A 12442-nucleotide genomic window follows, 5' to 3' on the forward strand; every position below is an offset into this window, starting at 1 on the left:
ACTCGCCCAAGGTTACAAAATTAGTAAATGTTGAAGCCGGGATTTTAACCTGAGCAGACTGGCTCTAAAGCTTTAATCACTAAGCTATGCTGTATAAAAGAAGCATGTTGTACTTCTTATAAATGAAGAGGTCTAAGCATAAATCTAATGATTAAGATTAAATTATGATCTTTAGGATGGGTAAGGCATAAAGTAATGTTGGGGTGCTGAAGTAATTAGAAAACATTACTTACAGGTGTAAAAATAAACACACACACATGCCTGTGCATGCACACACACACACACACACACACATATATATATATATATATATATATATATATATATATATATATATATATACACCTAGGTAAAATCCTGTCTTAGGACAGAGAGATGGTCTAAATTAGTGCTGCCCAAGGTAAAGTCAATAAGGCCTTAGCATCAGCATAACCTGAGCCCTTTTTATAAATTCAAAATCTTATGTTTAACATTCTGCATTTTTATCAAGTTCCCATATGCTACAGATACTGCTGGTTCTTGAACTACATTTTATGGATAGCAGGCTTTAAATTACTTCAAGATGCTTACAAACATAGTTCAGGAAGTTAGCAGAAACTATTCTACCTAAAAATAATTTAGCTAATCCCCAGGAATATTACAATGTAGAATAAAATGACTACGATGACCAGAGTCAATAACTTGAAAAAAGAGGAGTAATACAATTCAGACCACAAAAAGATTATTACAATAGGTCCTTTGAAGAAAAGGTTTTACAGCAATTTAAAAATTATACTTGAAATTTCAAGAAACTACCATATAGACAGCATGTATGCACAACTCTTTAAGACCCTTTGATACTTCTTCTCATGAACATACCCATGTTTCTTTCCGGGCTGCACCAGAAGCCTCCACATAGATCAGGTGGGTTGCAGTAAGATAAAGAATCCCATTAGCTGGTTTCTTACTCACATAACGATCCACCAATTTCACATTTTCTACCTGTTATTGGAGTAAAAAATACTGATTAAGTTACCAACTCACCACCTGTGATTGAAGTGGGGCCATTCAAAGCAAGATAAATGCTGTTAATTTGCTACAAAACTTGAGTTTTTCCAGTTCCTACCAAGGTGGCAAACTAGTATGATCCGTATTACCTTTTCTGAAATCAGCACTGGAAAAACTATGAAAGTGAGAGGAAAACCTGTATTCTAGAAAAGATAAAAATTCTAGACAAAGTTTACAAGATGAGGTATGTATAACTGGAAACTATATAGAACCTGAGAGCTTGCTGAGGTACTTATCTTGTTGGAAGAAGGTACAGCTATTGTATGTGTAAAAAAATCAGTAAGGGTAAATAACATGAAGATAGATCTTACATTACAGGGCAAGAATAGAATAAAACAGAAAAGGAGAAAAACAAAACAAAACAAAACAAAAAAAGGAGTACCATAAATAAAACACATAAAAAGAAATGCCAGAATTAAATCCCAATATAAAAGTAATTGCAATAAATGTACATGAATTAAACTTACCAATTAAAAGAAAGACACAGACTAAAACAAAAGATTCAACAATATTCATACTAGAAGAGATATACTTTAGAGTCACAGACAAACTGAAAATAATAAGATATGCCAGGCAAATATAAACTAAAATAAAGCTGAGGTAGCAGTCTCAATATCTGACTAAATAGAATTTACATGACAAAAATCAATAGGACAAGAAGATATAGCCATCATAAATATAAACATATTGTATAATACAGTCTCAAAGTATATCAAGCAACTAGCAGAACTGCAAAGAGAAAAGGAACAAGTGCATATGGATACTTTAATACTCTTCTTAGGAACTGATAGGTCAAGCAGACCAAAAAAAAAAATCAAATGAAGATACAGAACACTTACACATTACAACTAAAAAACTCAAGCTATTATATACCGAGTAGAACTCTATATCCAACAAATCGAACATTCAAGACAACAACAAAAAAAAAATTCCAAAAAGAGACCATGATTACAGCCGTAAATGAAACATCAATAAATTCCAAACGTTGAATATCATACAGTTTAGGCTCTCCAACCACAATGCAATAGCACTGGAAATTAATAACAAAATAATAGCCAAAATTTAACAAATGTTTGAAAACACAATAGCTTATTATTAAATTAACCTTGAGTTAAAAAGAAAAAAGAAAGGAAACTAAAAAAGATTTAAAAGTGAATGATAATAAAAACACAAATAAAAATTTGTAGGACGGAGTTAAACAAGAACTAAGTAGTAAATGTACAGCAGTAAGTTTATCATGAAATGAGAAAGGTTAACGACATACTAGTTAAACAGGCAATGTAATGGAAATAGCAAAATTACAGAGAAATAAGATGGTAAAGGACAGAAATTTAAAACCAGAGAATCCTCCTCCTCCACAGATACACACACACAGCCTGAACAGAAAAGATTAACAAACCAGAATTTAATTATGTCAAAAGGTTAATAGGATAGATCGTTGCTAAAAAAGAGAAAAGATGCAAATAAAATACAGAATGAAAAAGGGAAAACATAAAAAGTTAAAACTATGAGTATTATGAAAAACAATATGCTAATAAATTGGAAAACTTACAAGAAATATTTTTAAATATCAAGAAAAAAATAAAATGGCAATGGTAGTCAAAGATTTTCCCTAACAAAACCCTCAGGTCCAGATGACGTTATAGGTTTATTCTACTGAACTTCCAAAATATAATTAATTACTACCTTATCCAATCGACTCCGGTCACTGGAAAAAAAATAAAGTTACTCAGTCCATTTTATGAGGGCAATTTAATCTTGATTCTAAAATCAAATAAAGACAATTATAAAGTAAGAAAGTTTAGGGCTATTTCATTTATGAAATATAGACACAAAAAATGCTAAATAATGTTAATGAATCCAACAGTATATTTTTAAAAATACATTTTGATCAAGTGCAGTTTATCACAAGAAAGCATGGGGAGTTCAACATCAGAAAATGTCAATGTAATATATCAGCAAGACTAAACAGAAAAATTATATGCTTTATCTCAATTGATACAGAAAAAGCAGCATTTAATATAGCTTAATTCTATTTATAATGATAATCCTTAGTGAACAAGGAATAAAAGTAAACATCCTTAACTTGGTAAAAATTATATACAAAAAACCTACAAAGAATGTTATGAATAATGAAGAAACTAACTGCATTAATTTAAAATCATGAACACGACAAACTTGACTCTATCACTGCTACTGTTTTAAATATCGTGGCTAAATACTATGAGGAAAGGGGGCGTGGAATTAAGAAATGCAAGGATCAGAAGGGAAGTTCTATATTTGGCACCACTTACAGAGAAGGTAATCATTCAACCAGAAAAAAAAAAATGAAAGAAAAGAATCAACCAAACTCTCAGAGCTAATATAAAAGAGTTCAACAAGGATACCAAATATAATATCAACCTACAAAAGTCAATAACATTTTCCTACACCAGCAATGACCACTTAGAAAACATAAAAATACCATTCATGATGGCAACAAAAATTATATAGAATCTAGAAATTAGCTTAATTAACCAAGCATATACAAGACCTTTACAGAGTAAACTTTAAAAGTCTAATGAAGGATATAGAATACAATCTAAAGAAATAATGTCTATGCTCTTGGATAGGACAACTTAATATAATAAAAATGGCAATTATCCCTCAAATTAATCTATAAATTCAATACAATTTCAATCATATTTCAAAGTGGATTTTCTAATAAACTTATTCTAAATTTACATAGAAGAACAAAACCCCACAAATTGCTAAATCAAACTTAAAACAAAGTAAAGAGGGTAAGATTTGCTCTACTAGGTATTAAAACATACTCCAAGCTGTGGGGAAAAAAAACCACCACCACCACCACCACCAACAACAACAAAAACCTCTAGTACTATTGCAAAAACAGAAAAATAAACCAATGGAAAAGGACCAGAGCTCAAAATCAGACTGATGTGAAAAATGGGAGTCTAACAGAGCATAAACATGGCACTACAAATTGACAGACAAAAGAGTATTTACTAGATGTGTTGGGGAAACAGTATTAGTACACGCAGTAAGATAAAGCCATATCCCTACCTAACACCATATACAAAACTAGATTCTAGATGCATCTATATGTAACTTTTACATAAAACTATAAAGTTATTGGAAAATGCAGAGTACCTTGGATCTATGAACAGGGAAAGACTTTTTAAAAATTAATAACAGAATGGGAGAAAATAGGTGCAACTCCTAAAACTAACAAGGAATTATTATCTAGAATATACAAGGGACTTTTGTAACTCAACAAGAAAAAGAGGCCCCAAAAGAAAATATATGAAGCATAAGAACAGGCAAGTTGCGTAAGAGACAATCCCAGAAGCATACAACCATGAAAAGAAGCTCAAAACATTGGGAATAAAATAAAGTTAAATTAAAATAAGATATTGCTTTAAGACTACAAGATTTGCAAAAACTAGAAAGCAAGAAAATGCCAAGTGTTGGTAGGGTTGAAGGCATATAGGAATCCTCATCCACTATAACCAGGGGGTTACAGACAGGTGGGGTCATTCAGAAGGGCAATCTGGAACTACTTAATCAAAAAAATATACATATATGTTTCCTACGACTCAGCAATTCTATTCCTGAAAATGGGCCCAAAGAAATGTTCATGTAGGTCTACAAGAGGACATGTAAGGATGAATATGTCCATCACTTTGAGAATAGTCAGGTAACATAGTCTGGATACTTGTCCCGACCCAAATCTCATGTTGAAATATAATACCCAATGCTGGCGGTGGGGCCTGGTGGGAAGTGAATGGATCATGGGGGTGAATTCCTCATGAATGGTTTAGCCCCATCCTTTGGTACTGTCCTCATGATAATGAGTGAATTCTTGTGAGATCTGGTTGTTTAAAGGTGTGTGGCACCTCTCACTCTTTTGGTCCTGCTCCAAACATGTGAGATGCCTGCTCCTCACCTACAATTTATGCCATGATTGTAAGCTGTCTGAGGCCTACCCAGAGGCGGATGCCTGTGTTATGGTTTCTCTACAGACTGCAGAACTGTGAGTCAATTAAACCTCTTTTCTTTAAAAATTACCCAGTCTCTTCCGTTCTAAGATGGCTGATTAGGAACAGCTACAGTCTACAGCTCCCAGTGTGATCGACACAGAAGACAGTGATTTCTGCATTTCCAACTGAGGTACCTGGTTCATCTAATTGGGACTGGTTGGACAGTAGGAGCAGCTCATGGAGGGCAAGTCAAAGCAGGGTGGGGCATCGCCTAACCCAGGAAGTGCAAGGGGTGGGAGATTTCCATTTCCTAGCTAAGGGAAGCCATGACAGACTGTACCTAGAAAATCGCGACACTCCTGCCCAAATACTGCACTTTTCCAGCAGTATAAGCAAACGGCACACTAGGAGATTATATCCCATGCCTAGCTCAGTGGGTCCCACGCCCACAGAGCCTTGCTGACTTCTAGCGCAGCAGTCTGAGATCAACCTGCAAGGCAGCAGCCTGGCAGTGGGAGGGGTGTCTGCCATTGCTGAGACTTGAGTAGGTAAACAAAGCTGCCAGGAAGCCCAAACGTGGTGAAGCCCACTGCAACTCTGCAAGGCCTGCTGCTTCTCTAGAGCCCAACTCTCGGGGGACAGAGCAAAGCTGAACAAAAGGCAGCAGAAACGTCTGCAGACTTAAACATCCCTGTCTGACCACTCTGAAGAGAACAATGGTTCTCTAAGCACGGTGTTTGAACTCTGAGAAAGGACAGACTGCATCCTCAAGTGGGTTCCTGAACCCTGTTTAGCCTAAGTGGTAGACACCTCCCAGTAGGGGCCAAATGACACCTCATACAGGTAGGTGACCCTCTGGGATGAAGCTTACAGAAGAAGGATCAGCCAGCAATATTTGCTGTTCTGCAATATTTGCTGTTCTGCAGACTCCGCTGGTGATACGCAGGCAAACAGGGTCTGGAGTGGACCTCCAGCAAACTCCAGCAGACCTCCAGCTGAGGGACCTGACTATTAAAAGGAAAACTAACAAACAGAAAGGAATAGCGTTAGCATCATCATCAACAAAAATGATGTCCACACCAAAATCCCATCTGTAGGTAACTAGTATCAAAGACCAAAGGTAGATAAAACCACAAAGATGGGGAGAAACCAGAGCAGAAAAGCTGAAAATTCTAAAATCCAGAGCATCTCTTCTCCTCCAAAGGATCGCAAAATTGACCACATAATTGGAAGTAAAGCACTCCTCAGCAAATGTACAAGAACAGAAATTATAACAAACTGTCTCTCAGACCATAGTGCAACCAAACTAGAACTCAGGACTAAGAAACTCAAAACCGCTCAACTTCATGGAAACTGAATAATCTGCTCCTGAATGACTACTGGGTACATAATGAAATGAAGGCAGAAATAAAGAAGTTCTTTGAAAACAATGAGAACAAAGATACAACATACCAGAATCTCTGGGACACATTTAAAGCAGTGTGTAGAGGGAAATTTATAGCACTAAATGCACACAAGAGAAAGCAGGAAAGATCTAAAATTGACACTCTAACATCACAATTAAAAGAACTAGAGAAGCAAGAGCAAACACATTCAAAAGCTATCAGAAGGCAAGAAATAACTAAGGTCAGAGCAGAACTGAAGGAGATAGAGACACAAAAAACCCTCCAAAACATCAATGAATCCAGGAGTTGGTTTTTTGAAAAGATCAACAAAATTGACAGACCACTAGCAAGACTAATAAAGAAGAAAAGAGAAAAGAATCAAATAGACGCAATAAAAAATGATAAAGGGGATATCACCACCGACCCCACAGAAATACAAACTACCATCAGAGAATACTATTAACACCTCTATGCAAATAAACTAGAGAATATAGAAGAAACGGATAAATTCCTGGACACATACACCCTCCCAAGACTAAACCAGAAAGAAGTTGAATCCCTGAATAGACCAATAACAGGCTCTAAACTGAGGCAATAATTAATAGCCTACCAACCAAAAACAGTCGAGGACCTGACGGATTCACAGTCGAATTCTACCAGAGGTACAAGGAGGAGCTGGTACCATTCGTTCTGAAACTATTTCAATCAATAGAAAAAGAGGGAATCCTCCCTAACTCATTTTATGAGGCCAGCATCATCCTGATACCAAAGCCTGGCAGAGACATGACAAAAAAAGAAAATTGTAGACCAATATCCCTGATGAACATCGATGCAAAAATCCTCAATAAAATACTGGAAAACCGAATCCAGCAGCACATCAAAAAGTTTATCCATCATGATCAATTCAGCTTCATCCCTGGGATGCAAGGCTTGTTCAACATACGCAAATCAATAAACATAATCCATCATATAAACAGACAAAAATCACATGATTATCTCAATAGATGCAGAAAAGGCCTTCAACAAAATTCAACAGTCCTTCATGCTAAAAACTCTCAATAAACTAGGTATTGATGGGTTGTATCTCAAAATAATAAGAGCTATTTATGACAAACCGACAGCCAATATCATACTTAATGGGCAAAAACTGGAAGCATCCTATTTGAAAACTGGCACAAGACAGGGATGCCCTCTCTCACCACTCCTATTCAACATAGTGTTGGAAGTTCTGGCTAGGGCAATCAGGCAAGGGATGTAAAGGACCTCTTCAAGGACAAGTACAAACCACTGGTCAACGAAATAAAACAGGATACAAACAAATGGAAGAACATTCCATGCTCACGGATAGAATCAATATAGTGAAAATGGCCATACTGCCCAAAGTAACTTACAGATTCAATGCCATCCCCATCAAGATACCAATGACTTTCTTCACAGAATTGGAAAAAACTACTTTAAAGTTCAAATCGAAACAAAACAGAGTCCGCATTGCCAAGACAATCCGAGGCAGAAAGAACAAAGCTGGAGGCATCAGGCTACCAGACTCCAAACAATACTACAAGGCTACAGTAACCAAAACAGCATGGCACTAACACCAAAACAGAGATAGACCAAAGAAACAGAACAGAGACCTCAGAAATAACACCACACATCTACAGCCGTCTGATCTTTAACCAACCTAACAAAAACAAGCAATGGGGAAAGAAATTCCCTATTTAATAAATGGTGCTGGGAAAAATGCCTAAGGATACGTAGAAAGCTGAAACTGGATCCCTTCCTTACACCTTATATAAAAATTAATTCAAGATGGATTAAAGACTTAAATGTTAGACCTAAAACCATACAAACCCTAGAAGAAAACCTAGGCAATACCACTTAGGATATAGGCAGGGGCAAGGACTTCATGACTAAAACAACAAAAGCAATGGCAACAAAAGCCAAAATAGACAAATGGGACCTGATTAAACTAAAGAGCTTCTGCATGGCAAAAGAAACTACCATCAGAGTGAATAGGCAACCTACAGAATGGGAGAAAATTTTTGCAATCTACTCATCTGACAAAGGGCTAATATCCAGAATCTACAAAGAACTTAAAGAAATTTACAAGAAAAAAACAAGCAACCCCATCATAAAGTGGGCAAGGGGAATGAACAGACATTTCTCAAAAGAAGATATTTATGCAGCCAACAGACACATGAAAAAATGCTCATCATCACTGGTCATCAGAGAAATGCAAATCAAAAACACAATGAGATACCATGTCACACCAGTTAGAACGGCAATCACTAAAAAGTCATGAAACCACAGATGCTAGAGAGGATATGGAGAAATAGGAATGCCTTTACACTGTTGATGGGAGTGTAAACTAGTTCAACCATTGTGGAAGACAGTGTGGCGATTCCTTAAGGATCTAGAACTAGAAATACCATTTGACCCAGCAATCCCATTACTCGCTATATACTCAAAGGATTATAAATCATGCTACTATAAAGACACATGCACACGTGTGTTTACTGCAGCACTATTCACAATAGCAAAAGCTTGGAACCAACCCAAATGTCCATCAATGATAGATGGGATTAAGAAAATGTGGCACATATATACCATGGAATACTATGCAGCCATAAAAAAAGGATGAGTCCATGTCCTTTGAAGGGACATGGATGAAGCTGGAAACCATCATTCTCAGCAAACTATCACAAGGACAGAAAACCAAACACTGCATGTACTCACTCACAGGTGGGAATTGAACAATGTGAACACCTGGACACAGGGCAGGGAGCATCACACATGGGGGCCCGTCATGGGGTAGGGGGCAGGGGAAAGGATAGCATTAGGAAAAACACCTAATGTAAATGACGAGTTGATGGGTGTAGCAAACCAACATGGCACATGTATACCTATGTAACAAACCTGCACATTGTCCACATGTACCCCAGAACTTAAAGTATAACTTAAAAAAAATTATCCAGTCTCAGGTATTTCTTTATTGCAATGTAATAACAGGCCAATTCAGAAGGTTAAATGTGGTGGGATATTATGCAGCTATTAGAAGCAATGGGTTAGACATACATACAGCAAAATAAATATGACAGTGAAAAAAGTAAGAAAGAGAATGACATACAGAAGGCATCACTATATAAACTAAAAATTCATGTGTATAAAACAACTATCATGTTTTGAAAGACACATTCTAATTCAAATCACATTAATCATATTAGAATGCTTGCCTGTGATGGGGGAGTGGAATGGGGAAAAAACAGGCTAATTAAATAAAAATGAGAGGTAGCTTTTCATGGACTAATGATGATAAGTACCAAGAATTGAGGAGTACGTGATGAACTCAATGCAATATACCTGAGGTTAGAAAAATAGAACAAAACAAACTAAAATACCACCTTTTCTTTTCAGAAACATGAGAAACAATCTTAGATATTTAAACGGTGTTGTATGATGTTGGCCTCTTTAACTCAGAGGTGAATGAGTGGTTCAGAACTCATGCTATTAACATGTATGTCCATACCCTTAGGTGTCATGATTTTCATTTACATACACACAAAAAAAGGAAAGGCAAGATGCCTGTGAACATAAAGTCGCCAGCCTAATGATCTTTTCATTTCATATATTCTCTTGTTGACATCCACAAGTCATTAGCCCAAAGTCTATCGGTGTGACAAATTATGTAGGCAAATTACATATAGCTAAAAGGGATAACACAAAAATGGCATCAGCTTTTTCCCTGAAGACATTTAAGAACAGGATATTCATTTATCTACTGAGGCCTTGATGCTTTCTTTTATACAGTCAAGTACCACATAACAACATTTCAGTCAACGATGTACCACAAATACAATGATGGTGGGAGCAATAGATTATATACCATATAGCCTAGGTGTGTAGTAGGTTTGTGTAAGTACACTCTATGTTGTTCACACAATGACAAAATTGCCTAGTGAAGCACTTCTCAGAACATATCCCCATGGTAAAGTGATGCATGACTGTAACTGTAAATGTGGTCTAATTAGGGATCCTCAATATCCAAGACAGACCAGATATGGTGGATCAAGCCTGTAATCCCAGCACTTTGGGAAGCCAAAGTGGGAGGATTGCTTGAGCCCAGGAGTTCAACACTATCCTGGGTGACATAGCAAGAACTCGTCTCTACAAAAAACAATAAAAATAATTAGCCAGACATGGTGGTGCATGCCTGTAATCCCAGTTACTTGGGCGGCTGAGTCAGAAGGATCACTTGAACTCAGGAGTTTGAGGCTGTGATTGCACCATGCCACTCCACACCAGCCTAAGTGAGACAGCAAGACCCTATCTCAATCAATTAACAAATCAATCAATATCAAAAATATTCTCCTTATTATTCTTCTAAAGTATAAATACCTTATTTACATTTATAAGAAAAGCATTACAAGCTCAACAGATGAAGGAGCCAAAGAACATGAACAGATAATTCACATATGAGAACATAAAAATGTGATGAGTTAAATTTCACTAGTAATGACAGAAATGCTAAATTTAAATGACATGGAGCTACTATTTTATACGTATTAAATTTGCAAAACATCAAATACTGCATGGTTGTGGTAAAACTGCTATGCTTATACATTGCTGATTGCAATGCTATATCACTTTTAGAAAGCAATACGGAAAAACTGTCAAGAACATGTAAGTATGAACCAGTATCCTTTGACCCAATACCCCATTCTTAGCAGTTTATCCTCTGAAGTCTATCCTTATACATTGCTGATTGCAATGCTATATCACTTTTAGAAAGTAATATGGAAAAACTGTCAAGAACATATAAGTATGAACCAGTATCCTTTGACCCAATATCCCTACTCTTAGAAGTTTATCCTCAGAAAATCAAATTTATACACATGAGAATATTCCCTGAGATTCTGCCAATAATAGGAGAAAACTAGAAATACCTATATGTCCAATAATAGGGGAAAGGATTTGGTAAATTTAAGAACATTATATTAAAATTGACTATTAAGTAGATATATAATACTAAGGTTTCTAGATAGGTGCCTTTCACATATTAAGTGTCCAAAAAATTAATTAGATCTGAAATTTGGTGCTGTTAAAAATCTTTCAAGAACTTTATAAAAATACTTAACATAATAATAAATTTAAAAGTTAAGTAAAACTATTATAAATATGTTAAACAATGTCGGTATGCATACAAAGACTGAATGAGAACATAATGGAATGAAAACGGTAGCCTAAATGTAGAATGACAGGATTTGGTGTAATCCTTAATGTTAAGATTTTTAAACCTTATTTTTTATTATGAAATAATTATAGATTCATAGGAAATTGTAAAAAAAAAAAAAATTTACGGGAAGGTCCTAAGGACCTTTTGCCCAGTCTCCCAAAATTTAACATCTTACAATAACTATAGTAAGCCATCCAAACCAGGAAAATGATATTGGTACAATCCACAGATCTTACTCAGATTATACCAGTTATATATGTAGTTATACATGTATACTATGTACAGTTATAAATTGTGTGTGTATGGCTATATGCAATTATATCACATGTACAGCTTTGTGTAACAATCACCACAGTCATGATACATACATACATACATACCACAAAACTCCCTTCTGCTATTTCTTTAAAGTCACACCCATCCCTTCTCCATCGAACCCTTGGCAAACACTAATCTGTTCTTCATCTCTACAATTAATTTTTAAAGAATATTATACAGACAGAACCATTCAGTATGTAACCTTTTGAGACTGGCCTTATTCACCCAGCATAATTCTCTTAAGATTCATCCAGGTGTTTGCATATATCAATAGTTTACCTCTTTTCATTGATTAGCAGTATTGCAACTGTATGGACATATCACAAGTTATCTAACCATTTACTCACTGAAGGGACATATGGGTAGTTTCCAGTTTTGGGCTATTATGAATAAAGCTGCTATGAACATTAGTGCACAAGTTTCCGCATGAAAACAGGTTTTCATTTCTCTGGGATAAATGGTCAAGAGTGCAATTTCTGTAA

The 12442-nt window shown here is 35.8% G+C and overlaps 1 protein-coding gene across 1 annotated transcript in view; it reads right to left on the reverse strand.

Annotated features, from left to right (window-relative positions):
- The window catches only part of MTMR8 (myotubularin related protein 8), a 111589-nt gene that overhangs the window by 78051 nt on the left and 21096 nt on the right, over positions 1-12442 (reverse strand). Inside the window, exon 2 of the mRNA XM_001097351.4 lies at positions 859-981. Coding sequence (XP_001097351.1) covers positions 859-981 — 123 coding nt within the window. The remainder of the gene's footprint in view (positions 1-858; positions 982-12442) is intronic.

Source organism: Macaca mulatta, chromosome X (genome assembly GCF_049350105.2).
Source record: "Macaca mulatta isolate MMU2019108-1 chromosome X, T2T-MMU8v2.0, whole genome shotgun sequence".
NCBI lineage: Eukaryota > Metazoa > Chordata > Mammalia > Primates > Cercopithecidae > Macaca > Macaca mulatta.